The sequence below is a fragment of the Odontomachus brunneus genome, unplaced genomic scaffold (assembly GCF_010583005.1).
Source record: "Odontomachus brunneus isolate Ranch 3 - 2012 unplaced genomic scaffold, Obru_v1 Obru_scaffold_015, whole genome shotgun sequence".
In the NCBI taxonomy this organism is placed as follows: Eukaryota; Metazoa; Arthropoda; class Insecta; order Hymenoptera; family Formicidae; genus Odontomachus; species Odontomachus brunneus.
The window spans coordinates 2998774-3025609 of NW_022639465.1; the positions used below are offsets into that span (position 1 = coordinate 2998774).

At 40.2% G+C, this 26836-nt stretch overlaps 8 protein-coding genes and 1 long non-coding RNA gene across 11 annotated transcripts in view; 4 read left to right on the forward strand and 5 right to left on the reverse strand.

Annotated features, from left to right (window-relative positions):
- The window catches only part of LOC116841433 (rap1 GTPase-activating protein 1-like), a 112587-nt gene extending 104260 nt beyond the window's left edge, over nt 1-8327 (reverse strand). For both annotated transcript variants that reach the window (XM_032809336.1, XM_032809332.1), the window contains exon 1: nt 7191-8327. In XM_032809336.1, the coding sequence (XP_032665227.1) occupies nt 7191-7609 (419 nt within the window). In that variant the 5' untranslated portion in view covers nt 7610-8327. The remainder of the gene's footprint in view (nt 1-7190) is intronic.
- On the reverse strand, nt 307-3979 carry LOC116841437. Its single transcript, XM_032809348.1, has 2 exons — nt 3796-3979; nt 307-884 (listed from the first exon to the last, which is right to left on the reverse strand). The coding sequence occupies exon 2, from the start codon at nt 880-882 to the stop codon at nt 646-648; it is 237 nt and encodes a 78-aa protein (XP_032665239.1). The 5' UTR covers nt 883-884; nt 3796-3979; the 3' UTR covers nt 307-645.
- Nucleotides 8328-8490: 163 nt separating the features above from the next.
- LOC116841436 (cytochrome c) lies at nt 8491-11913 on the reverse strand. The gene is made up of 4 exons (XM_032809347.1): nt 11765-11913; nt 9823-9880; nt 9603-9744; nt 8491-9165 (listed from the first exon to the last, which is right to left on the reverse strand). Exons 2-4 carry the CDS (start codon nt 9859-9861, stop codon nt 9020-9022), a joined length of 327 nt encoding a protein of 108 aa, XP_032665238.1. The 5' UTR covers nt 9862-9880; nt 11765-11913; the 3' UTR covers nt 8491-9019.
- A 339-nt stretch (nt 11914-12252) lies between these two features.
- On the forward strand, nt 12253-14500 carry LOC116841438 (general transcription factor IIH subunit 5). Its single transcript, XM_032809349.1, has 2 exons — nt 12253-12402; nt 14279-14500. The coding sequence occupies exons 1-2, from the start codon at nt 12368-12370 to the stop codon at nt 14463-14465; spliced, it is 222 nt and encodes a 73-aa protein (XP_032665240.1). The 5' UTR covers nt 12253-12367; the 3' UTR covers nt 14466-14500.
- Nucleotides 12337-15504, reverse strand: LOC116841434 (meiotic nuclear division protein 1 homolog). The gene is made up of 5 exons (XM_032809345.1): nt 15340-15504; nt 13951-14185; nt 13767-13872; nt 12680-12826; nt 12337-12611 (listed from the first exon to the last, which is right to left on the reverse strand). Exons 2-5 carry the CDS (start codon nt 14175-14177, stop codon nt 12474-12476), a joined length of 618 nt encoding a protein of 205 aa, XP_032665236.1. The 5' UTR covers nt 14178-14185; nt 15340-15504; the 3' UTR covers nt 12337-12473.
- LOC116841435 (zinc finger HIT domain-containing protein 1) lies at nt 14473-15098 on the forward strand. The gene is made up of 2 exons (XM_032809346.1): nt 14473-14653; nt 14719-15098. The coding sequence occupies exons 1-2, from the start codon at nt 14512-14514 to the stop codon at nt 15042-15044; spliced, it is 468 nt and encodes a 155-aa protein (XP_032665237.1). The 5' UTR covers nt 14473-14511; the 3' UTR covers nt 15045-15098.
- Nucleotides 15505-19134: 3630 nt separating the features above from the next.
- On the forward strand, nt 19135-20274 carry LOC116841393 (programmed cell death protein 5). The gene is made up of 4 exons (XM_032809254.1): nt 19135-19371; nt 19634-19742; nt 19828-19991; nt 20075-20274. Exons 1-4 carry the CDS (start codon nt 19306-19308, stop codon nt 20123-20125), a joined length of 390 nt encoding a protein of 129 aa, XP_032665145.1. The 5' UTR covers nt 19135-19305; the 3' UTR covers nt 20126-20274.
- Nucleotides 20275-20395: 121 nt separating this feature from the next.
- LOC116841392 (protein disulfide-isomerase TMX3) lies at nt 20396-23725 on the reverse strand. Of its 2 annotated transcripts, none has more exons than XM_032809253.1 (10): nt 23401-23725; nt 22985-23033; nt 22872-22911; nt 22636-22799; nt 22383-22566; nt 22110-22254; nt 21789-22032; nt 21529-21721; nt 21249-21441; nt 20396-21109 (listed from the first exon to the last, which is right to left on the reverse strand). In XM_032809253.1, exons 1-10 carry the CDS (start codon nt 23441-23443, stop codon nt 21075-21077), a joined length of 1290 nt encoding a protein of 429 aa, XP_032665144.1. In that variant the 5' UTR covers nt 23444-23725; the 3' UTR covers nt 20396-21074. The 2 variants fall into 2 exon arrangements, with proteins under 2 accessions (XP_032665144.1, XP_032665143.1); XM_032809252.1 differs by having other exon boundaries at nt 22985-23042.
- A 2443-nt stretch (nt 23726-26168) lies between these two features.
- Nucleotides 26169-26836, forward strand: part of LOC116841326 — a 2160-nt gene continuing 1492 nt past the window's right edge. The window contains exon 1 of the long non-coding RNA XR_004377537.1: nt 26169-26208. This is a non-coding gene — a long non-coding RNA (uncharacterized LOC116841326). The remainder of the gene's footprint in view (nt 26209-26836) is intronic.

Sequence of the window (26836 nt, forward strand, 5' to 3'; positions counted from 1 at the left end):
GTGCGAATATATATATATATATATATATATATATATATATATATATATATATATAAAACACTCCCTTCCCTCCCCCCCGCCCAACGAGAACAAACGACGATAAATAATGTATTCACGGACCGAATACACGACAGAATAATATAATCAAGGAATAATACAATGTAAACGTAGTGAACGAGAACCGCATAAACGACTCGTGCGTCAACAAAGACACCGTCCTACGTCTTCGACATTGCGACTAATGCATCAGAGCGGCGATGCAACCCGGGCACGACCCAGTTTTTTTTTCTTTTTCTTTTTTACATCTCTCTCTCTCTCTCTCTCTCCCTCTCTCTCTCAACATCTCGTCTACATGGCAATCGCGACTTGCGCGACTCACCTGCACGTGATTATCACGTTAACACACTATGATCGAGCTACAACGACGGCCATCTCTACGTTAACGACTCGGCCGTGTAGGTGTGTGTATATATATGTATTTATGTATGTACTCTTTTATGTATATATGTAATCGTAGATCGCGCGCAACGCGCGTCACCGCTCTCTGTTGTACGATATTAATTATTAATCTGAGACTCTCTTTAAGATACGATTCTATCGACTCTCTTGTTTTCGGTGGTTTCCCAGCGTCCCAAGTGGCGGCCTTTAACAGCCGACCTGGTGCAGCATCGACGCGAGTCGGAACACGCGCATCCAGGCGAACATTCCGGTGGACGGTGAGCGACAGACTGCCCGTGTCGATGACGCTGACGAGCCTTTGCGCTCCGTGGAGGACGACGGGCGTCGCGACGTCCGGCTGAGGGTCGCATCGACGGACGCGGCGTCGCTCTCCGACTTCCTCTGCTTCTGCTGCTGTTGCTGTTGCTGCGGTGAGTACTTCATGTCTGCGAGACGCGGAAAGAGAAGCGACAATGAATATCGGAAGAGGGACACGTTCTCTGTCTCTCCCTGTCTCTATCTTTCCCCCTTCCTTTCCCTCTCTTTCTCTCAAAGTAGAGATTATCAGATAGAGAACGAGCTGGAGAACTTATCACCGAAGCCATCGTAGTTGCGTCGTATTATCTTAATAAGAAACTATGGGAGCGTGCTGTACGTTTTAACGAAGCTGATTAATCATCCGAGCTTTCTTAATGGATCGAACGAGAGATATGTATTATTTTTGTGATTCTTGGGTTCCGGATTATGCACGAAAAATGATGAACGTGAAGGAATTGTTCTACTTGTGACTTGCGTGTGACTCGAGCTTTATATGCAAGCTTAACGTGTTCACGTGCACGGTCACGTGACTTTGGTGCGCGAGCAATTATTATTCCGACGATATAAATCTCCGCAATCGCGCGAATATTCCTTCTCATGAATCTTGATCAGCAAGGATACGTGGGTCAACAGAGCTTTTTGCGTAAATGCCATGTCAACCCCTTGACTATCCATGCTTTAACGCTCACTTGCGCACCCATTATCATGTAAAGAAGTCACTTGATAATGATATAATCGTTTTTACGAAAACGTTTCTACGTTTTTTTAGCGTGTTGGCTCACCAATTCAAAGTATGGAAAATGTACAAATTCGAGAGAGGTAAACTCCTATTGGAATCATCAGGCGAAATATTCAACGCAGAAATTGATTTCAGAAAAGAGAACAGAAAGACTGTCCAAAATGCTGAATTGTATTCTCTTACACGATACCGTCTCATGACCGTTATTCCGACGTCGAACCAAGTATGTCACCAAGTATGTTGAAACAACAAATGTAACGACACGTCGCCTCCACCGTGCGACTGTTTACGCTGTTACGAAATCGCTGTTTCCAGGAGCGCGATCGCTAGGTGGGCGTCTCGACGACGGCTGGCGCACGCGCCACTTTCGGCCAGCTGATTCCCTAGACCTACTTTTCGCCCGATGATGCGAGCTGACATCACATATGTATACACGCGGTCGCGTCACTCTCGAGCTTGCGCGGCGCACGATTCTGCTTCGGCGCCGATTTCTCAACAACGAGCCGATTCGTACTACAAAGATCCTCTCGCTCCACAAGGACGGCATCTCTACGAATAATCGTTGAAATTATTCGACAGTCCTTTTTATCATTTCCTATCGTGATCTGTCGCTTTCTTTGAAAATAGTCGGAACTCTAGTGAGATGGTTCTTTAACAAACAGCTGTGAACGAGTTAACGAACTTGTCTGTATCCCAGCGCGTTTTCCTGTTCTATCGGTTTATCCTATCTTTCTCTTTTTCCACGTAACGCTTTGTAACCAGACCGACGGTCGTAAGGATTACGTGATCGTGATGTCACACGTCGTTAATAGCGAACGAGACGCGTATTCCGCCTGTCTTTTACACGGTCGAGTGTGGGGCGACTTGTAATCGCAAACGTGCACCTTTAAACCATAATTTTCTTTCGATATAATTTCAGAATAATCGAGCGACTTTTTCTTTCGTTCTTGTTAACAATGCCGTAATACAGTACGACAGATGCGTCGTCGTACCATATATGAACTTGTTCTCTCAGTTGCAAAGTTGAAATGATCGCGAACGTGTAAGTGGCGTGTGTGCGTGCGCGAGCACGCGTGCCGAGATATTCCGTGCCCTAAATCTTGGCCGTTGCTCGAGGCCGTCCTTAGACCTCCACGCGCTACTTCACTACTGAATGAGCTTTACTTGATGCGAAGGTTACGGGCCATTGGCAAATGCGGAATACAAATCGCCCTCGTGCTCGCGTACTGTACCGCGAAATTATCGTCGCGTGTTCACAATGACGAAGCGCCGTTATGATATCGGAAGAATTCGATTGTCGTGCTTACGAGAAAATAGACTTTACTGTCGATCAGCGCGTTGTCACAATTTCGCTGATTCAGTCTCTCATTTCTCGCTGGCGTTGGTCAGTAAATCTTGACAATTGACACAATTTAAAAATGTGTGACACCTGTTCCTTTCCAGATTTATTCGTAGAACATCCCTGTAGCACGACCGCGTTTCGAAGAGTCCAATCGTTTCGAACCGTCCATCTCGGTTGGCGCGCGATTACGCTACGGCGGTGTAAGCTCGATATTCCCGTGTTTAATATCGAACGACCGCGTTAATTCGCTGATAATGAACCCCAAGTGCGCTCAATTATCGATTAATTTGATGCGACAGCCGGACGCACTCTGCCACGACGGCAGTTGCAACGATCCGACGAAAGAACAAGCTCGAAAAATCCGCTTTCGCAAGCATTTGAGAAATCGGTAGACTTCGCGTGTTATTCGCGAATGTAGCGAACTAGTGTTATTACGAGAGAGAGAGAGAGAGAGAGAGAGAGAGACGACAATTTCGCCCAAACACTAGCGATGTGTGTCGAGGAAAGGGAAGAAACGCAATAGCGCGAATTAAGTCGCGCGTCGATAAGTTGTGTGTCGTTTTTCGTGCTTTGCTACGATGGCTTCGGCGCTATCACAGGCCGATCGTCGGGGCTAAATGTCAAAATGCCACATTGAATCGATCCGCAGTTAACCCTAGAACCCGAATACGGGGCTGAATATGTCCGGACTCGACGACAGGCGGATTCGACACCGCGCGAAACTGACAACGCTTCGAGACAAACATTTTGGGGAAAAAAAAAAAAAACGAAAGAATCGAGAAATGTCGCGAACAAGCCCCGAGATATACCGTGTTTTTCGCTCTCCATCTGTTCGACCACAAATCGTCCATACGTTCGCGCGGAACGTGTCGCCGGTTTCTAGAATCAAACGGTTCTTCGTCGGTCTTGAAGAATCGAGAGCGCGATCCTGTCGGACCGCCTGCTGATCGTCACTCACCTGATCGATTCGTGTTCGATCGCTCAAGCCCGTCCAACGAGCGAGGATGTTCGAACTGTCGCGGTGGCTCGTCAGAGTTGTAGCTGGTGTGTACGCGCGGCGTGTTCCGCAGTGATTACGAGCGCGGCGCGTAGCGTTCTGCGGAACAACGCGACGACGAGGTGCACCGGTACTACCGATGCAACCGAGAGAGAAAGAGACAGAGGGAGAGGGTGGTCGAGGAGAGAAGAGGAGAGGAGAGGAGAGGAGAGGAGAGGAGAGACCCTCCTCTCTTCATCGTCGCACCTCGACGTCGACGCGATCGTTCGGACGGCGCGGTGAACGTGGTGGGGTGCTCGTCTTCGTGGTCGTGCACTCCGCAGCGCCGGCGCTGCATCGACCCATCGCGGTTCCTCGATGATGTACGAAAAAGACTACGGTTCCTATCGTGCGACACATCGACAAACGAAAGTCCGTCGTTCTCGCACGTCCGCGAGGACGTGTATCTTCGGACGTATCTTCGGGACGAATTGAAGAGCTCGCAATTTCAAGGGCTCGCGTGAAACAGGCGTCCCACCCTCGCTCACTCACCCGGTGATCCGAGTGACAAAGTTGAGAGGACAAACATGAGAGGAAGTTGCTGCGCGAAGACACGTCCCAATTTTATGTCCGTATTTTGTCCGATTAAGGAGCTTGGAAGGAGCAGCTTGCCTGTCGCGATAATTAAAACTCCCTAGTTCCTCCTGTTCGTCCGCGGCGCTCTTAAAACGTGACAAGAAAGACCAATTTTCGGCGAAGAGTCGAGCGACGCGCCGGATATATCTTCCGCTCCATCGCGTCGTTCCTCTCGTCTTCGCTTTATTTGCTCCCTGAAGGCAATTATCTCTGCATTTGCACTGTCGATTGCAACCCGTATGAATGCGCAGGGTGCTCGTACGGGTTTCCGACGTACGATCGGACCAGTCTTCAGCTGTTCCACTGTACTGTTCTGACGAAACTTTGACCGGCACCTTGAGCACTTGCCAAAAGTTATCTGATTTTTATCTTCTTTCATTATTCTGACACCTCGACAGCATCGAGCATATTCTCGCCGGCGCAAACACACTGTCCATCCCGATGGTCGATACATTTGTTCTTGGATTTTTTCCAATATAGCAAGTCACACACGAGAGTGATTGCTGCGTCCAACTTGGCGGTTGCATTAACCGCGAGATGTAGCAAATTCTAATGAGCCTCCTATTGTCCACTTTGCTTTCAGGTGCTATCAGAATACGGATAAAGAAGAAAGGGCTCCTTTTCGTAGTCGAGTTCACTTCTAGTCCCGAATCATTTGAAGGATCGTGGTTTACTTTTTTAACTCATAAGTATACAAGCACGTGGCTTTGCGCGCAATTTCGAAGCAAGTGTGTGTATTGAATTCCGTCCGATTTTTCACTCTTTTCATCGCGTCAATAGCATTTTGCCTGCCTGAAATAGCATTTTGGAATCGTATCCATTTGAATTATTCAAAAATGACACGAGGATTCTGCTCGATAATAATAGTCGAAACATTATCGTGACATTGATTCTCGAGCGAACATTGACGATCTCTCTCGTATATATGAGAAATATATCCAACGATCAATTTATGTAGATAAACCTTTTCGCGTTGAGTAGTCACGCCTCGCGATAAGTCTCATCTTACACGAACGACAAGTGAAAATGGCGAAAAAAAGTGTCGATTAAGGCTACATAATTCTCGGTTGGATTCGTCTAATAATACGAAACTCGCGTGTTATCGCGGTGCGAGAATCGTAATGGCCGCATTCGAGCGAGACTCGATTACGAGCCGAGGTTACACGAGTGTGTTTTACGCTGTACAAACGCTGCTAATGCACACGCAAAGTGCGTTTATCTGCTCCGTGGAAATAATCTTTCATTAGAGGTGGCATGGCGCGTCGCGTCACACATCGCGTCGCGCTATACCGCATCATGTCGGGGGGTAAAAATAGTTTGCGTACCCTTTTGACGAACGCCACGCTGTGGTTTCAGGTCAGCGAGACGCCTACAAAGGATTAAAGAAAAAAAGGAGATATTATTCGTCGCGCTATTTTATATTCGCGCTATAAATAGAGCGAAAGACGTGAATTCGCGTTCATAAACGTGATTCTTGATTACCAAGAATATAAAGCCCCTTGATACCAAGAGCATAGCGAGTCCACCTGATTGAGTTTCTCGGCAAACTTAAAAAGAAGGAGATAAATCTCTCATTCGGAGATTCCAACTTTTCGTTCTTTGCGCGTTTATACGCGTTAAAATTAAACCCAACAGAGTAGTTTTGCAAACAAGCGAATGTGGCTTCAACATGGATTACTGAGGGGCTTAATAAGGGGTTTGTCGGTGAACGGGGGTTTCTCGCAGCGAAAGAAAGAAAAGTTATACCTTTTCGAGTGACCGTACAGTCTTTGTGTACAACATTTATTCGCAGCGCGTTAATGAACTAAGATCGTTTGTGACGAAAATACCCGCTTTGCGTGTATTACTGATAATTATAACTTGCTTAATGGACCATGGGGCTTCAATTTCTTATAAATACTCGATGCACCACAGAGTGGCCTTAAACCCCAGTGAATGTTCCTTCAATCGTAGCTTCTTTGACTGATTTGAGGAGGATTTTTCCTAGACGGAAATGTCGGAGGTTATTCTTCACTTTTTAACATCGTTAAGACGGGCATGCTGAAGTCGATGATGAACAACAATGTCGATAACGCAGAGACGATCGTCACCGATACAATCACGCTATCCTTCTCATATTTCTTGTACCACATACAGAACTTGTGTATTGCTTTGTCTTAACATATTCACAGCGGAAAACCTAACCACGCATGTGTAGAAATTTTTCTGCAAACTTTTCGGATATTCTCAAGCTTCTGAATTCAGATGGTATAGAAATATTCTTCAAAATTTTTCTATTTGGAGTTTACCCATATTTTCGGTACGTACAAGCTGCAGAACTTTTGGATTAGGCAAATATTACACTAACTGACAGCTGGAGATTTTACATTTAAATTCTTTTTTCGTTTTCGTCACATGTTAAGCAATGCTCCTATTTATTTTTGCACGTATTTTTATTGTGTAAAAGCACTTGTAATTCTGTACAACCAATACGACGTAAACTTTGCAGAAGAATGTCAATATTCTGTCGCGGTAAAGTTTTCAGCATAAAGTTTTCCACCTTAAAGGTGGAAGATAAATCTTCGAATAGGAACTCTCTCGAATTAAATCGATTTTAATTGTTAATTGAAAACTCGTTTTCGATTCTCATCGTCGACTTTTTTTGTCGACGCGTTGAATGTATTTTAAATTACTGAAGAATCGCGAAGAGGATATCCGGGGCAATTTTAATGCGTTTCGTGTAATTTTTTCTGGAGACTCACCTTTCGCCAGTGTACCACGTCGAAAAGTACATGCTTTTCGTCGGTGTAGACGGACTCTTGGGTGTGTTGGTGGCCAACGGTGATTTCGACGACGACGACGACGACGACGACGACGACGACGACGACGACGAAGATAGGGTCGAGACGCCGCTCTCCGGTGTACACGGCGATCGGTTCTCTTCGCTGGCAAAGGTACTCGGTTGCCAAGAGTATCTGGTCTTGGCGTGAGGACTGCCGCGAGTGGGACTCGAGCCGCGGGAGCTGGACACGCTCATGGGACTCTTGGGACTCTTCTGAGCTCCTGAGACGAAGACGCGGCTCAGCCGCAGTCTCAGAGACGTTTTGCACTTGGGTGACGGGAAACAATTGCTGTCGACACTCGAGAGCGCCTGTTCGGCTGATTCCGAATTACTCGTCATGATTCACCGCGATGGCTGATATGTACGCTTAAAAAGTCTCCCGAAAAAATGTCAACCGTATACAATGCGCGATAATGCGTTGCTCAATAATGTAAAATAATATGTAAAATTGCTTTTATCATAAAAATTTTCATTTCGTGTATCAACACGTGATCTCGACCGTGAATAATACTAACAATTACAGTATCACTGTACCGTAAAATATAAATATTAGAAAAATTGTACGTCGAATATATAGCATGTGATGCCAAGATTATTGCTCCCTTTGCGTGTCTAGAAAAATGTGTTTTTTCCTCGAAATACGAGATTTGTTGCTTTGGTTGGAGAAAATGATAGAAATCGAGCAACACGAACGATGAAGATGTCGCGAATCACGCTCGCCGTTGGTGAATGTACTGGATTACGCAAATCTCACTTACGCACGCACGCACGCACGCGACACGTCGCACCAGAATGCCATTTGGAGAGCGACTATAACGGGAAAAGAAATTTCGCTGACAAGTCGAGTAAAACCCTCAAGTAACCCAAGACGACTTCCTGTCGCCACTCGACCGCATCCTTTCCCACATCCTCTCAGTCAACTCCTTTATCAAGGATTTTTACGCGTGAATACGAGGAAGAAGGCCAATGATAAAATAAAGTAGAAGCTGTTCGGATATGAAAGCGATAAAATATCGGGAAGCACTCAGGCAGGTTCGTGTCTAATCTAATCGGCGCTCGAAAATCATAGCGTGTCAATGACAGTTAATCGCATCGCACATACTTGACTGGGTTACTCTCTATAATCTGCAAGCGATTCCAAACGCTTTGGATGTTGAGACAACAACCGGCTGCTCGCACGGCGCGAAAAACGGCGGAAAAGCAAAAATACTGCAAACATATAATTGTCTAGTTTGTATATTGCCGTCGTTTTACAGACATCAACACATTGGTTGCACGATGCAATCGGCACGATGATAATAAATAATCGGACGACGCAAGTCCGTTCCACCCGGACCGAAATACGGCGACCTGAGAATATCTTCGGTGATGATGAAGAGGAGAAGCAGGGTCAGAGTCAAATCCGACCCCTGTGTCACAATGCACCTAGTAGTTGTATTAACACGGCGACATACTTATCAACAATGTAACAACGATTCGTCGCTATTCGAACATGAACGCTCCGAGTGTACCATCCGCAAGAGAGAGAATACCATCAGTGGCGTGAATATGACTGAGATGAATGGAACGGATGGGTGTAAGAGGAGAAGAAGAAGAAGAAGAAGAAGAAGAGGGGAGAGATGTAGTGTGAGTGATGATAATCGTACTAATGTGTCGTGACAGCCGTCGTGCGCGGCATCTAGCGCGCGCGAACGCGTTCTGACACCTCTAACCGCACGGTGCTGCGCACGTAGTGCGCGTTACGAGCGCTTACTTAGTTGCTTGTTCTAGATATGCGATCAAGTCGCCACGTTCTTGCGGCTTCTTCAATCCGGCAAACACCATTTTTGTGCCGGGAATGTACTTCTTTGGATTTTCCAGGTACTCGAACAGGGTGTCCTTGGTCCAGGTGATACCTGAAACGAAATGCAACTCGTAAGCTCGCAGATTGGGGGAATCTTGTCGAGTGCTCCATCTTGTCAACGTATACAGAATTACTGAGTCAATTGAAAAGCAATCAGAGGCTCTCAAAATTTACAATCAAAATAATACAAGATATGTGAGAACCAACGGTGAGATACAGTTAATTTAATATATCTAGCGTTGACTCTTGTACGCCTTATATTATTTTGTTTTAAATTATTGTTTGAGTATCGTTGCGCACACGACAATCTTGAATTACGTAGTTAAACATTTCTGTTAACCATCGATTTGTTTAATCAGAGTTTGGTCATTTTTACCTTTAAATTACAATCATGAACGGTGGAAGCTGTATAGATTTGTACTACTGATAATAAAATTTGCACATTTGCAGTCTTAACTTGTTAAATTCGTCGATCACGTGGCGACTTACCCTTTGCTTTGTTAGCCTCCGTGTACGAGTAACCCGGTGCTTGGCCAGTTTTCCTACCCATAAGACCGTGTAAATTAGGACCTACTTTGTGTTTGCCACCTGCTTCGACGGTATGGCACTGCGAGCACCTTTGCACGAAAAGCTGGGGAAGAAAATTTTGTAAACTATTCATTCACAGCATCATCTTATATATTTAACAAATTACAACTGTTCTTATTACCTTTTTGCCTTTCTCCACATCACCAGCGGGAACACCCATCCTTGTTTAATTGTGCAAACTGGAAACAGACATCCAATTATGAGAAAGTCGTTACGTTGTAACATAACGCGTACGACACACAAGTGAATCTCTTTTATCTTGATTTCTCCAAACATTGATATGAGAAATTAAACGTTAATTTTATTGTGCGTGAATGAAGTTAAAAGTAAAGGCTGAGCTTTCAATGATTTAAAATAGTCATCGGCACACAATGACATTCTGATTGACCAGTAGTAAATACGATCATTTCGCAACAGTGATTTCAAAATCATTGGCATCAAGAAGAGAATGTGTGTGCGAGCAAAAATACACGGAAAAAAGTGTCTATATAAATTATTTTTCCAATGTCCTACATTTGTTTGTAATATATACTTTGTACGAAGCATACTTACGTAAGAAATGGAAAACAATCGCGATATTAAGAATATATTTACAATATATGTATAAAATAATATATAGTAATTGTGGGCGTGTGTTTGTGATATATATATATATATATATATATATATATATATATATATATAACATGTTATGTAATATTTTGTTATATAAAGAACACTTTTGACTGTACAACCGTGAACAATTTTCTCATCTTCACTCGAAATAACTCGAAAGTAACATTGATAGACCGCACAACAAATCTTAAAATATTACGGTGTGTTTGTAATACAATAATTTAATGCACACACATTACTATGAAATTTCATAATATAATGACGTTTCTCGTCATTATGTAAGAAATGAAATTATTTCTTTCCTCAATCCACACACATGTTACGGTACATACGGCGTGTCCAGTTATGTGCAAAAGTCGTTATTGCATTAAAGTGCAAAAGTCGTTATTACATTAAAGTGAAAAATCGTGACGTAACGATTGTGACATATGAATATCATTGAGATGTCTCGAACAACTGGCGTCTAATAAGTAGCCGAATAAAATAGGTTTGCGAGACACGTGCGCGAACGTGACAGTGACGTCACTCGTTGAACTTTTCATTATTCCAGAGAGAGAGAGCGGGGCGAAAATCAAAGGAACAAAGAGAGCAAGCACGCAGAGGAAAAAGTTTGGTCTGAGAAATTCTATCGATGTCTTAATCTGTACCGCAATTTAATTGATTTGCGGCTTTGTCATTGATCGCAATACAGTCGTCGACCGTAATACGTATCACGATAAATAATTGTGATAAACGCGATTAGCGTTATCCCTTAACGACGTTATCAACTTTGCCCCTCAGGTCCACTTGTGATACGTCCACCGTATCACAAGCGATCACTCAAGAATCTTTGAGTATACTGGTTTACAACTCGAGAAATTTTAAATTTTGACCGATTGATCGGTGGTATTTTCCGAGAGAGAGAGAGAGAGAGAGAGAAAAAGACAGACAGCAGACAGACAAAAGAAAGCCCCGCTCACAGTTTTCATGAAAGTTAGAAAATTCGTAATTTTCACGGGGATTTACAAGCAAAAGTATTCTAGGACACTCTAACACTGGCTCATGGCCAGGGTTAGGTGAGTTACGTAATCCCTAGGCGATTGTAAAGGGGAATGTCGGACAAATCGCGAAATGGAGGGAAAAAGATGACCGCGAGTCTTTCCGAGCTTCCCCGACGACGAACAATCGTCTATATCAGCAGCAGATATTCCATATCTCATTAAAGTCACTTCCAGAATCTTAAGAACCTCTTAATGCCTCCGATGAAATTCGGATCGAATTTCAAGGACGGAGCGGAAACGAGCGAACACGTGGTGTCCGTAGACCGTGTGTCTCCCGGGCAACTCGACGTGAAATTTGCAAAAGGAAAAGACAAGCGTTCACGTCACAAGTGTATCGTACGTGCATGCACTTGCCGTGCGTGAATAAGCGAGCAGATGAATGAGCGAGTGAGTGCATTCAGTACTTACCGCACGCTTATCACACACGTACGAACGGTCGTAGTCGACTGACCAATAGCCCGATCACGAACAAAGTCACAATCGATGCTGAAGCACTAGCTGGCTGGCCTCAAGTCATGAATTCATAGTATTTCAATGGCTGATGCAACCGACGCATGCTCGTGGCGGCGCGTCGACACGTCGCCGGGTGGCGCCAGCTGTGTGTTCGATTAACCGCGAATTTTCACTAGCGACACTGGAACACTCGCGACACATTTTTCGTTTTCTATACAAGTTTGCCTTCACATGGACGAAGAACAACGGATATTATCAGTGTGCACGGAAGTGTGTTGCGTGATAATCGTTGTTGTCATCGCGTCGAATTATATCAAAAGATATCCGTTGATGAGTCAACTGCGATACTGTAATCGCACGTTCGACTCGTGTATACCCGACATTTCTCACAGCGAGATCTATCGGTCGCACTAGCGTGTGCGAATTTGTGTCGGAAAGGATCAGGTGAGGTTAGGTTCGTGTGTAGCGACAAGTGCCGATGTGAACAGATCGAGCGAGCGAAATATTCGAGAATAACATAAAAAGTCTTACATCGAATCACAGATATTTTATTCGGATATGGTAAATGTCACAAAAGGCATCCTAGTCGAATGGTATGTTTGTATGAAAACTTAGATTAGTAGGTAGGCGAGGTAGGATTAAAATAGACTGACGAAAAGAGACTTCACTCTTTGTAATCCAAGTCCTCCGGTATGTCAAATTGCTTATTGAGCTCTTTTTGGGAAATGCCGAATTTGTTTTTACACCAGCTCTGAATAGCAAAGATATTGTCCGTCCACACGTTGATCGCATTCTTGTATTTCTGTCATTACACGTTACTCAGTTGTCATTCATACAAATTAATTTTCTTAACATATTTCTCGATCTTACCTCTGCTTTCTCGTGCATTTCTGCAATTACTTCTGGATCGACGTCGCTGAACCGAGCGACTTGCTGTTTTACTTGTTGCTCTTTTTCTCTCAATGTTTCTACCTCTCGCAACAACATTGTTCTCTCTTCCGTGTCGCTCTTCAATTCCTGCGTGATATAGATTTTTGTTGATGTGAGAAGAAAAAAATATTGAATGATTATATACTCCATGATTAATTGAACTATGTATCTAATTGCTGCGAATCAAACCTTTGTGACAACATTGGCCAACAATTTCTATTTACACTTTTGGTGTGTTTTGCACAATTCAAATGGCCTGAACAAGAGAATTACAGTAAAATAATTTTTTTGGTAAAAGTTTTTGAGAAAGAGGACAATCTTACATTATATGTAATACAACAAATATAAAAGACCTAAATCTTATCATCTTCTATTTTGCATCTAAAGTATAATTTGTAAATTCGGGCAAATATAATAAAAAATAGTCACTTGTATTAACACTCTTGCACGATATATTGCAATTCTATTTGTAAAACAACGCTGATAACAATGCTTAAAGCATAATGTTAAAAAAGGAAAAATATTTCAAATAAGATAGCCTTCTTTAAGCCTTTTTTTAAACTCCCAGCTAAATTAAAACAAATTCACACAGAGGACCTGTTTATCCCTCAATAAACCGACAAGACAATGAAACAATTTTTATATATGATATAGAATGTCAGAGTGCGATCTCACCATCAAAATGTTGCTTTCAATATAGCAGTTTTGGCATACCTTTGCAAAGATCTACCAAACTAATAATAATTTCAAAAGGAAACATAAAATTGTCGCGCATCTTTCTAAAATTGTTACCAATAGAACACATTGCTTACTACATTTGAATGCAGCAGGTCAAAATTAGCAAAAATTGGTCACTTTTATCTGTGGCGAGAAATGGCTGTCTGGACATTTGACCTGTATGATATTTTTACTATTGTCATACTTTCATTTCATTTATATATATATATATATATATATATATATATATATATATATATATATATATATAGAGAGAGAGAGAGAGAGAGAGAGAGAATTTTCGCATCACCTTCTCCTTCGCGATCTCTTCCCTCAGTTTTTGGAGTCTAAATTCCGCCTCGACTAACTTTTTGGTCATATCGGCTATTATTCGCTCCAACGCGGTAATACTTTCTCTGTGGAATATCATTCGCGTGTTAAAATACTCCCGTGTTTCTCTCACACGTAACGACACAGTCATTCTAGAATATTACCCCGGGAACATCCAATAGTAAGTGGAGGTGCCAATCTTCTCAGCACGTACTAAATCGTCGTCTGCCAGAGCTTGTAGTATATCTTTGACGGATTGCATCACAATACCCTTTTCCTTCGGCGCGATCTTCTCAATCTCCTTTAGCGTAAAGAACTCTCTCTTTTCGTGGAATATCTGTAGCATTCGCGCACGTTTCTCGTCCAAAGAGACGCCCCTTCGTTTCGACATAGTGATATCTATGGAGTTGCGAGTAAAATATATTTCATCAGTGATACATTTGTATTAACAATAAAAGTTGTTTATATATATATATATATTTTTTTTTTAAGTGATGCGGCTATGAAACAGTTCCTCCTGCACCTGGACGACACAAGCGCGTTGGGAAAAAAATTTATAATTCAAGACCTAGATGAGAGACACTTGTTTATATCTGCTGATATACTAGAGATTCTACAAGCTAAAGTAGATGATCTAATGGATCAGATATCCTTCCCACTGGCGGAAAAAGGAATGTAAACGGTTGTAAAGGAGAAAGAGGTAAGATATTGAGAAATCCCTCAGAATGGCTGCTCGCGAATCTGGCAGGATCAAGGATGCGTATCAGAAGAGGGTGCTCGATGACGCTGCGCGTAAGCGCCGGCAAAAGAAGGCCTTGGAAGCGTTGGAGCAGGATAACTTTCACGACGACCCACACGCCGATCTGGGTGAGTCACAAGAGGTCAACACGAGATCTCAAGCGGCATATCAAACTCATCTCTCGTAATTCTAGTGATGAGCAAGAAAGTGCCAAAATTTCAAGAGACGCTGGACAGCAGGGACACAGGCAGAAAGAAGAAGACGCGATCCGCAGAATATTACAAGCAGCGTTTTCGCAAGACCTTTGTTCAATTGGTGGAGGAGGATCTCAATGTGAATCCGAACGCCCCGAATTACGCCTGCGCCCAGGCACCGCCGTCACGTTTTCCAGACAGACATTTCTGCGCGGTCTGTGGGTTTCCCAGCAATTACACTTGTATACCTTGTGGTGCCAGATATTGCTGTGTCAAGTGTCTAGGCACTCACATCGACACGAGGTGTTTGAAATGGACGGCCTAAGGATATTTTATGTATTTATATATTATTTAATAAAAAACAAACGCGTATATCTTAGCAATTTATCCTCTTTAGCACCTTTAATCGAGAGAGAAAGAGAGAGAGAGAGAGACTGATTGACTGACTAGTCGATCGAACGATTTGTCATCTGCGAGAATTTCAACATGCGACAACCTCGATGTTCCAACCTGACAAAAGGCACAAATATTCTCTAAACGAAGATACGTCGGTTCAAAATTTTGTCGACACATCCAATTTTGCGTATGTCCGAATTGTTGAAGATACTTTCGGTGCTTACTTTTGTACGATTCGGAGTGAACTCTGTGCAAATACTTCACGCGTGAATGCCGACAGACTACGAGTTGCGGTGCAAATGTTCATTCTAGGTTGGATCGGTTAATTTGACAGTACGATCGAAAGGACTTCAAGCTTCAATAGATGGCTGAGTGCACCTAACTTTAGTAACCCTAAGTCATTGCTTCTTACGATCGAGAGAACAATCTCACGTGCGTTCGTAATGGGGCCGGTGTTCATCAGGGATGGGTAATATGCGCAACAGAAAGGTATTGTGCGCAATTCTGCGGATAATATGCATAAAATGTCTATTATGCGCAGAAAATGCAGAAAACCCCTGAGACGCACCTATTCTAACCTAAAATAACATTTCTTCCTTTAATATATAGGCTGCGTTCTGAAATGCACTGCCAATACTGAAAATATATAGTTTATGTTACGTATATTATAGAATTTCAGTACTGGCAGTGAATTTCGGAACGCAACCATAGTTCCAAGCAGCTTGCACTTTGCTTTAATATCATTCCACGATTTGAAAAGAGATATTGCTCACCACCGAAACGGTACGACTTCGCCAAAAATAAGTAGTTTGAAAAGGATCCTAGGGAGATATACATACCCCCACGGTCGAACCAAGTCTTCTAAAATAACCTATCCAGTCAGAAATGAAAAGTCGAATCAACGTCGACCTAACTTTTCATTTCTATCTAGGTACAATCTTACTCGCTTTTGAATCAGTTTCATTAATACATCTGTATATACATGCAGATATAAAGAAATTAAAAAATGGAATATAGATGAACTACCCTGGGGATTGATTGTATATCTGAAAACGGAGTGAAAATGACAAAAATGAGCAAATTTACTAGGATATTTATAATTTCATTGATCAATGCTTAGTGAATTTGCTTACTTTTGTAATTTTCATTCCGTTTCGAGATATACAATCGATCCCCTGAATGAAGTTAGCCCCCACTTTTTTAATTTATTCTAATATTTGTGCTGATTTTTACTAAGTTTGTGCTACATTGTGCTCGAATTATAGATCTCTAAAACTACATGAGAAAAATGAAAAAAAAACGATTTTTTTGGCCAGCGCCCCACTTTTCGATTTCTACAATTTTTTTCATTGTGCTAAGTTGTGCTAAGTTGTGCTAACATTGTGCTAAAGTAGTCTTGAAATATAATAAATAAAGAAAAAAATGGAAGAAACTGTTTTGGACAAAATAGAACAAAATTGACATTTACTTCGCTATTACTTATTAAAATGGCATATAATTGTGTATCTAAGTTGTGCTAGCCTAGCACAACTCAGATATGCAATTTCGCTTCAATACGATACCTAGAAACTATAGTTACGAACATAGACATCGAGCGTAAAGGGCCGTGGTCAAGAGTAAAGTACCCTTAAAATTGTTGTGCCGGTGAAAACGAAACTTGTGCTGAGTTGTACTCGGCTAGCGCAACTCAGATATGCAATTATATGCCATTTTACTAAGTAATAGCGAAGTAAATGTTAATTTTGTTCAAAACGGTTTCTTCCATTTTTTTCTTTATTTATTGTTTTTCAAAAATACTACTTTAGCACAATGTTAGTACAACTTAGCACAACTTAGCACAATGAAAAAAATTGTAGAAATCGAAAAGTGGAGGGCTGGCCAAAAAACCGTTCTTTTTTTTCATTTTTCTCATGTAGTTTTAGTTTCAGAGATCTATAATTCGAGCACAATGTAGCACAAACTTAATACAAATCAGCACAAATATCAAAATAAGTTAATTCAAAAAGTGGGGGGCTAACTTTGTTCAGGCGATGAACTAGATCCACAATTTTATGATCATGGACAAATATTTATGCTTTGTCTTATATACAAAATAGTTATAAAGCCAACCAATCAGAATGTTTTATTCATTGATTACTTTATTCTGATTGGTTGTGGTAATCATTTACAACCATTTACGACCACACTTACGCAATTGTTAGAATAGCTCTAAAAGAAGTTTTATGCAGCAGAAAATTTCATTTAGTTATCTGCGCAGTTACTCGAGTTTTCTACACATAAAACTTCACTCATAATGGCTTCTGCACACAGGACGCGGTAATGCTTGCCGCGCAATGGAAGTTCGCGCGACAGCCAATCAATATGTTGCTTTTCCGTAAGAGCTAGAAGGTTATTACGGAAAGCAGCATATTGATTAGCTGTCGCGCGAACTTCCGCCGCGCGGCAAGCATTATCGCGTCCTGTGTGCAGGAGCCATAAGTAATGCTTACGATAACGAGAGTAGAGCGAGTGAGATCTGGGGGTCGATTGTATATCTCAAAACAGAGTAAAAATGACAAAAGTGAGCAAATTTACTAGAATATTTATAACTTCGTTGGTCAATGTCTAGTGAATTTGCTCACTTTTGTAATTTTCATTCCGTTTCGAGATACACAATCGACTCCCTGGATCCGAGAGAATAGTATAATCTCCCATCTATAACTGTAATATTATATGGTTTGCTCTTGCTCCTGCTCTTTCAGTCTCATGAACACAGGAGCAGATCAGGAGTTCGTCTCACGAACAACAAAGGGTAATGTATCATACTTAAAGTGTATTAATATGTTATCTTAAATTTATACTTAGAAGTAAGTTTTTCAGATGAATCAAGATTATATATAATATGTCACATATTTCATACGGTTTAATTAAAATAAATTAATCAAGCTCTTTGCAATCTTTGATAATTGCAATTTGATCATCTGACGTGAGTAATAACTATTAATACAGGTTCAGTCCTTGTTTAAGGAGAGTTTGAGAATCTCAAATAATTAATAAGTTGAAATAAAATGTTACATAATTCTTTAAATAAAGAAGATAAAATATTAATATACTTTAAATATGATATATTACCCTTTGTTGTTCGTGAGGCGAACTCCTAGGGCCCGATACTTGACGAAGTACTAATGAGATACGCATGCGAAAATCTACAGTATACGTAACGTGAACTACACATTTTCGCATGCGTATCTCATTCGCATATCGTCAAGAATCGAGCCCTTGATCTGACTGAGCGCGTCGCGTCTGCCTGCGTCACGAGTTAACCAATCAAATCCTCTAAAGCCCGTGTCACACTACGGATTGGAAATTGACGATTGCGGATTAAAGATTAGATTTCGACGAATCAATGCACTTTGGTCTTAGCTTGCTTGGCTCCAATTGGTCAAGTTCCAATCTTTATCCGTAATCCTCTATCTCCAATCCGTAGTGTGACAGGGATGACGCGTGCACGACGCACTTGTTTCAATGAAACGATTTGATTGGTTAACTCGTGACGCAGGCAGACGCGTGACGCGCTCAGTGGGAACTCAGCCTAATGGCTCCTGCACACAGGCGCGGTAAGGGCTATCGCACACAAATTGACATAACTGCATATGCATAGCATAAGACCGTATGTACCAATGAGCATCGAGTATTAAGTCGCCATATTGGTGTTCGATGCTTAATATTCGATGCTCATTGGTCCATACGATCTTATGCTATGCATATGCAGTTATGTCAATTTGTGTGCGATAGCCCTAATGCTTGCCTCGTTCTGTGTGCAGAAGCCATAAAACGTGAGGTATTAAGATCGTTCCACATTAGTTGCAAGCCAATCATAAGCAGACGCAATTCTTATTGCGACAGCCAATCAGAAGCATCAATGGTGCTATTGATGCTTCTGATTGACTGTCGCAATAAGAGTTGCGTCTGCTTGCGATCGACTTGCAACTAATGTAGAACAACCTTTATGCGTATCCAACCCTGGTTCTATGCTGCCGCCGTTACCGACGCCACCGCCGTGACTGCAGTATACGACAATTCGATGAACCCCCATACAAGGTGGTTTTGTTTTGCGGACAGAAGTCCGTGCTTGACAGATACGTCTTTCAAACGTGAAGCAGTTTTGCAAATTTCACTCTGTAACAAGAATCTAACAGAGCGCAATAAACATGTCAGATCCGGAGCTCGAAGCGTTACGACAGCAACGACTGGCTCAATTGCAGTCTCAATACAAGGTAATTACGTCGCTGTGAAACACCGCATATTTACTAAGAGAGAATCGTTTGTAGATATTCGTGTTTTACATAAAATTTTGTAGGAATAAGAATGGACGAAATGTGTAATACAGTTGCAACTGTTGAGATTATTAGTCGGGATACATGATGAAAATTACACATTTAGGTTAAGCATATGTGTATATATATATATACACACACACACACACACACATATCATATTTCAACGAGTTAAGATCACTGAGTGAATATTATGATCTAGGGTAACAATGTCGACAATAAGCAAGCAATGGAAGAGAGAATGCAACAGATGGAAGACATGAGGAACTCTATATTAACTCAGGTGTTGGATCAATCAGCCAGAGCAAGATGTAACTTTTTCTACATAGTTGATAATATTACTATTATATGCAGATAATGTAATAACAGTTGTTAATATTGTGCATTTATTGACAGTGAATACACTTTGCCTTGGAAAACCAGAAAAGGGAAAAATGGTGGAAGAAATGCTTGTAAATATGGCACAACGTGGTCAAATTGCTGGGAAGCTTGGGGAAAAAGAACTGATCAGTTTACTCGAGAGTGTGAGTCAGCAAACACAGAGGAAAACAACTGTCAAAGTTAGTGTGATCCAATAATGCTGTAACAAGATGCAAGTCCAGATAATTATATAATTATCTCAATTATAAATTCTATATTTCAGTTTGATAGAAGACGAGCAGCTTTGGATTCTGACGATGATATGGAGTTATAGCAGTTGTGCAGGTTTTGTATTTAAAATTGCTAAAATTTTAGCACCTTTGATTCTAAAAGATTGCAGATAATCCTTTATTGTTAGATTACATACTTTTAAACTTAGTCTATATTTTTATGCTTTACTCAAATAAAAGTTATAAATACTGATTTGCAAAGATCTTGATGATATATAAAAATACAACTTTCCAATACTGTTTCTCATACACACTCTCCAAATGGTTAGATATCTACAAATAGTATTGGCAATCTATCAGAAAAAAATGCTATATTTTTAATTTTTCTTATTTTTTTATTTGATACATATAAATAGACATTTTTGGCAAATGCAGAATGCCACATACGCACGTAAGACTATTTTTTAATCTCAAAGAGGTCACAATCACATTTTCAGTCTACACGATACAACAAGTAACAATTCCGCATGACTTACATAATGACAATATATGTGTATTGTACATATATTGACAGTATATATATCATCATTGTATTATTCATACATGCAACAAGGACCAATGCTCAATTTATTGTTGAGTAGGACCTCATGAATTGTGTGTGTGAATGTTCACCTTTTCATATATAAATTTTTGATATTACACTTTCTTTGTTAAAAAGCTAGGTTAAAAAGACAGATTTTTTCCGAGTACATGCTCCCGATCTTAACTCGATAGATTGTATTTTCACATGGAATACGCATCACTTTTTGACACGTGACTCAATTGTAAAAAACAGAAAGATTGAAGCGCACGATTATGGATTCACTATCAAAATGAGAAAAAGGAAATTATAAAATGCCAGCAACACGCCTCACTGCATAAAATTTGTCACGTTGTTAGGAATGATTTGGCAAATATCGTCGTGTCACATACGTAATCACAAGCGTTTGTATATATTACACATAATGAAAAATGTATCTCGGAATTCTCTGAGCGATATTATCGTAATTACTTTTAGTCCTTCTTCATATGACTCGAGCCGGAATTTTCTGGAAGTAACAATGTGTACAATGAGATATAACATTAACAAACTAATTAATGTAAAAACTTGAGGATAAAAATATATACACGCGCGCGCACAATACACAATAACATAAAGGACACAATAGATTCTAAGAAAAGAATTACCGTCTTCTTCGTCGTCAGCATCCATGATATCCTGGCAGCAAGTCCCGTAACATATCAACGACAGAAATCCAGCTGGTAATCCAAACAATAATACCGTCAACGTAGGATTGCCCTTCCACATTGCAATTAGAGTAGTTTTCAACTCAAACCAGGACCTATAAATGCGTACCAGCCAACCGTTTCCACCGTATCGCTAAAAATTCATCGTTATTACTAACACGTCATTCAAACGCTGAACCGCGTCGGTAGACACTCTTAGAGAAACACTCTAGCATCGTACCGGAGCGCTCTCGTCACGAATCTGCTCCAGGAACAGTTCTATCATGTACGGAGTCAACTTCCCCGTCTCGTCCTCGGGAATGTGATGATGATTCGTGGTCGTGTTTATCACAATTAAGCTCGGTAAGGGTAGCACCATCATCGCTATACTATTGACTAGATCGGGATTAGCTATCCAACCGAACTGAAAATGGCTGAACGCGCAACTCACGTCATTATTGATATTCGGTTTAAAATACATCCAACAATAATGTAACGTACTCGTGATACTTATCCCGTTTGCTCTTGATTACAGACTCGACCATATCTTTGAATTCTAGCATGTCGGGTGCGACCTCTTCCAACTGATTTTCTTCCACCACCGCTAAAACGAGATTCTTGCTCGTCAAGAACAATTGGTTGATATTTCCTCTGGTCACCTTCGGGAACGTCGAGAAGCGCTCCGCGTTCACCCACTTGTACAGTGTCTCATTCGTTCTCTTCATGTCAATCATCTGATCATGTCCTACAAATCGCAAATTGAACAAATGAATGTGATGTAATAATGTGGTAATGATTGTGTTTTTCTTCCGCGAGACCCACCGGTAAAATTATAATGCGAGTTCTCCTTGTACACGAATAATGCCGGAACGTTCTCTACCGGCGCGTGTTTATTCACGACGTTCGGATGGGACTGATAGAAAAATGCATGCGCTTGAAACATGTTCGCAGTCTTATGATAAAGTTCCTATAAATGATAAGTGCTCAGTGAATTATTAATGATGCACATATGGTTGAGATTATATCTTGAATACAATCTGCTGGAAAATGTAGTATCATAATTTTATTTTCATAAAGTTGCTAAAGAAAGCTTACCCATAAAACTCCAGATCTTTCTCCTACATATAAGAAGTAGAGGTCACGTTCTCTCTTTATAGTGTCAAAGCTTTGAGTCCTCGTAATCTCTTGCACAGGTGGACCACTTAATCTTAAAGCGAATTTCACAATTTCATCTCTGGTTCTGTCACCATGATACATAAATTCCTGTTCACCCTTTAAACTGTAAATTGAGCTTATAAGACATTGATCGTTTGCGAGTTTGTCAATAAGTAAAGGAAGATATATGTACAATAGAATAGTGGGAAATCCTTTCACTTTGAACGCATGTACCATGCTGGTAAACCTGGTGCAATCCACACGTCCCACTCGTATCGACGTAGCATGCAAATTCTGAGCTACGTGAGCCCAAATTGGTTCCAATCTTTTGCAATGTGCGCACCATGGTACATACATCTGGAAACAGAATTAGCTTTCAAGTGTGAATAAATGATGCGCTAAATTTACAAAAAAAAAAAAAGAACATACCATAACTAGCCATTGTCCGTCTTTACGTATATCCAGAAATCTACAAAAAATGTATGTATTGAAAAAAAACAGAGTCAAACGGATGATCGAGCAAAAATCGTCACTTCTCTTACCTATCACTTAATTCAATCACGCGCGACGCCGCTGTGTGCGTCAAAAATGCTGAAAAAACTAAGTTGTATTTCGATGACAAAAAGTGCGCAAGCAGAGTACTTGTGATTCTAAATTCGTGTCGAATCTGTTGACTGCGGCACTTTTTTCCCGATTCGATCACGAGTGCGTACACGATATATCGTAGATATATACCGGGAATGGTGCAAGAGAGAGTAAAGAAGAGACGTTAAATCTCACGCGTATAATACGATTACTTTGTTTAAGCTATAGAAATTCAGTTAGACAGATGTCAGGCGAGCGTTATCGATCGATCGAGCGACGTGTCAAGTAATATCACGCGTAAAATCGCGTAGCAACTTTTTTGCACGTGCGAGGGAAACTCTATTAATGTAGCGCCAACACAGTGCCCGCTTACCATAGAGAAGTGCGACGAAACAGACTCGCGTCAGGGAAACCATTCCGCGATCGTGGATTCAAGATCTCGAGAGACGACGAGAGCCAGCCTCCTTCATTTAATCCTACGGGAGCACGGGCGTGTCGAGCGAAACTATCGCGTCATTTCGATGTTCGCGCCTTTGCTGACTAAGTAGATTTTAACTGTCTTCTCTTTTCTTTTTTATTCTCGTTCTCTCGCTTGTCGCGTGAGCTCATGCGAGACGACCGAGTGCATTCTGCTGCATCTTCAGTTTACGTATACGACATACACTTCGTGCCATCAAACTTGCAACTGACCCCACTCAGTGTTGCCAGAGAGAAGCATGAGAGCGGCACCAGCCTGATTTCAATGGCCAGAGCTAGGCACATTTTCGAGACGCCATCTAACAAAGTGCACCTTTACTATGTTCGTTAGGCGCATTTTCGCGGTGGTGACGATAAGATGCGCCTAGTTCGCACCCGTTATATTTCCGTACAATGATAGCATATACTATTATATCATCGATGATATTTATACGTTCATGTCGTCGACATATAGGCCAGTATTCATAATTCGATCTTATATTTAAGATCATCTTAAGTACTGTCTTAAGATGTCATGAACCAATCACAGAGCTGTATTTACATCTTGAGACATTACTTAAGACCTTTGACTATATAAGTATGGACTGCCAGTTGGCATCCTCACGCTGTAATCAACATGAAGAGCGCCTCCAAGGTATAAGTGGCGAATCTCAGTATTTCGATGATATATTGGGTGTTTCTGATAATACCTCTCCGAGTCATTTCCCTAGAGCAGAAATAAGTTACAGACATTACCATCTACTACTATTATGTGATTCATGACAACCCAAAGCTACCTAAAGCCCGTATCAGACTACCGACTGCACAGGCCAACCCGACTGCCGACTCTCAATGGACCAATCACAGTGAGGCGCCGACTCGGGCTTTATACTGTCACACGACGCAAGCAGTGGATTAGGTCAGATTAGGTAGAACAATACCGTGACAAATACACGAGATAATAATTTTATAAAATTATATTATTGATTATAAAATTATCTGGTGTTGTTTTCTAATAAAATTTTATTTATTCTTAATTAAAGTTATATAATCATTAAAATATATATTATATTTTTCAAATATTATTCTAAAGCAAAAAGTCACACTGTTTTAACCTATTTGCAAGTATTGTTTTTACATGACTCGTGCAGGTGCAAATCCACAATAAATTATGCCATTAGGGTATATTGATGACAAAACAAGATAGATTTGTTTGCACAGTTTGTTTTAAATTGTATGTAATTCTACAAATATTTCTTAATGTTGCTATTTTTTTAACATTATTTGAGTTATTTCTTTTATACTTTAATATTCATTACATAAACATTTTTAGATAAAAAATGAATGTACTAAAAATGTGGGAAATATTTTTTTATCACCTATCCGATAAAGATGATGAAGATAACTTCCAACTTCCACGGGAACATCATATAAAGATCCCACATTTTTTTGAAAACATTGTCATAGCATATTCATTGACAGGTAAAAGAATTTGAAATTTTGCTGTACTAAAATAATTTATTGTTTTAAGTTTATATAAATGTTCTTGCATTATATGTTTTGATTACAATAAACTATATTAAAATAGATTACATTAATTACATTATTAAAATAGATAACATTATACATTATTAAAATAGATTTTAAATCTATCTTGTTTTGTCATCAATATACCCTGGCATAATATATAATGGCATAATTTATTGTGGATTTGCACCTGCACAAGTCATGTAAAAACAATACTTGCAAATAGGTTAAAACAGTGTGAATTTTTACTTTAAGATAATATTTGAAAAATATAATATATATTTTAATGGTTATATAACTTTAATGAAGAACAAATAAAATTTTATTAGAAAACAACATCAGATGATTTTATAATCAATAATACAATTTTACAAAATTATTATCTCGTGTATTTGTCATGGTATTATTCTGCTTAACCCACTGCTTGCAGTCGTGAAACAGCATTAGGTAGCTTTGAGTTGTCATGAATCACATAATAGTAGTAGATGGTGATGTCTGTAACTTATTTCTGCTCTAGGAAAATGACCGGAGAGATATTATCGGAAATGGGTGGGACCCGATTGACCACGATACAATTGGACACAGATTATAATGATTGGTTCGACCTAGTAATTCACTAGATAATTCTTTTCATCGGTTGGTTGTGTCCAATCGTACCGTGGTCAATCGGGACGCTCCCATCGGAAACATCCAATATATGTTACATATACTATAGCCAGAGAAAAACCTAAGAGTGGCCACGCCATATGTTTTGGCCGATACCGATTTTCACGCTATTCGATGCGCCATCTGCACCCATTTTTTAGGTGGAATTACGTTCCCTACGCCTATTTTCAGACAATGCCGGTAAAGTATCAATTTGTTGCGTGTCCATTCTATGCCCATTTTCTGGCGATTTGTGCCCGTGTTAAGCGCATAATTGCATGGTTAAGAACATGGACAATCCATGTTTTCAATCACGCAATTATGCGCTTAACACGGACACAAATCGCTAGAAAATAGGCATAGAATGGACACGCAATAAATTGACACTTTACCGGCAGCCTAAAAAATGGGTGCAGATGGCGCATCGAACGGCGTGAAAATCGGTGTCGGCCAAAAAACGTATGGCGTGGCCGCTCTCAGGTTTCTCTCTGCTATAGCACTTCTAGTAATAGAATACATCTGGGTGAGGAATCTGAACGCAGTCCAACTGATTGTGAGTGTACTTCCATATTAAATTATTAAGCCGAGATTCAAAGACCCATATTCTGAACCCTCTTTTACTTATAAAAGTGCCTCTAAAAGAGGCTTACGAGCCACCTGATTGGCCACCTGAGAAGCTACATTTAAGACACTTTTATCGAGGATTTTTAAAGAGGATTCAGAGTATGAGCCAATCTGAATAGCAATGAAACTTCTACACTTTTTACACTCGAAATTAAGTTATGTATATTATACTCGCGGATTTGGAAATGAAAAACAAAGAGGCGAAGCGACTTAAAAGGTAGCTTAGTAGTAAAATATGAATATTGAAAGAGGTGAGCGATATAACAATTGTTTGAATTTTATATATATATATATATATAAAGTATATATAAAATATATATATATAATATTATATATATATATTTTATATATACTTTATATATATATATATATATAAAGTATATATAAAATATATATATATAATATTATATATATATGTGTATATATATATATGTATATATATATATATGTGTGTATATATATATATGTATATATATATATGTGTGTGTGTATATATATATATATATAATATATAATATATAATATATAATATATATATATATATATATATATATATA

Bases quoted from the DNA above. Each gene is read 5' to 3' on its own strand.
- LOC116841392 (XM_032809252.1), bottom strand. From the start codon at position 23,443: ATGGTTTCCCTGACGCGAGTCTGTTTCGTCGCACTTCTCTATG. The intron at 22,912-22,984 runs GTAAGAGAAGTG...CATTTTTTGTAG, and splicing joins GTGATTGAATTAAGTGATAG to ATTTCTGGATATACGTAAAG. The intron at 21,722-21,788 runs GTACGTTACATT...TTGCGCGTTCAG, and splicing joins AAACGGGATAAGTATCACGA to CCATTTTCAGTTCGGTTGGA.
- LOC116841437 (XM_032809348.1), bottom strand. From the start codon at position 882: ATGAAGTACTCACCGCAGCAACAGCAACAGCAGCAGAAGCAGAGGAAG.
- LOC116841436 (XM_032809347.1), bottom strand. From the start codon at position 9,861: ATGGGTGTTCCCGCTGGTGATGTGGAGAAAGGCAAAAAG. The intron at 9,745-9,822 runs GTAATAAGAACA...TTTCTTCCCCAG, and splicing joins ATGTGGAGAAAGGCAAAAAG to CTTTTCGTGCAAAGGTGCTC. The intron at 9,166-9,602 runs GTAAGTCGCCAC...ATTTCGTTTCAG, and splicing joins GGAGGCTAACAAAGCAAAGG to GTATCACCTGGACCAAGGAC.
- LOC116841434 (XM_032809345.1), bottom strand. From the start codon at position 14,177: ATGTCGAAACGAAGGGGCGTCTCTTTGGACGAGAAACGTGCGCGAATG. The intron at 13,873-13,950 runs GTAATATTCTAG...GATATTCCACAG, and splicing joins TACTATTGGATGTTCCCGGG to AGAAAGTATTACCGCGTTGG. The intron at 12,612-12,679 runs GTAAGATCGAGA...GTGTAATGACAG, and splicing joins AAATGCACGAGAAAGCAGAG to AAATACAAGAATGCGATCAA.
- LOC116841435 (XM_032809346.1), top strand. From the start codon at position 14,512: ATGGCTGCTCGCGAATCTGGCAGGATCAAGGATGCGTATCAGAAGAGG. The intron at 14,654-14,718 runs GTGAGTCACAAG...TCGTAATTCTAG, and splicing joins CGACCCACACGCCGATCTGG to TGATGAGCAAGAAAGTGCCA.
- LOC116841438 (XM_032809349.1), top strand. From the start codon at position 12,368: ATGGTAAATGTCACAAAAGGCATCCTAGTCGAATG. The intron at 12,403-14,278 runs GTATGTTTGTAT...TTTTTTTTTAAG, and splicing joins AAAGGCATCCTAGTCGAATG to TGATGCGGCTATGAAACAGT.
- LOC116841393 (XM_032809254.1), top strand. From the start codon at position 19,306: ATGTCAGATCCGGAGCTCGAAGCGTTACGACAGCAACGACTGGCTCAA. The intron at 19,372-19,633 runs GTAATTACGTCG...ATTATGATCTAG, and splicing joins AATTGCAGTCTCAATACAAG to GGTAACAATGTCGACAATAA. The intron at 19,992-20,074 runs GTTAGTGTGATC...TCTATATTTCAG, and splicing joins AGAGGAAAACAACTGTCAAA to TTTGATAGAAGACGAGCAGC.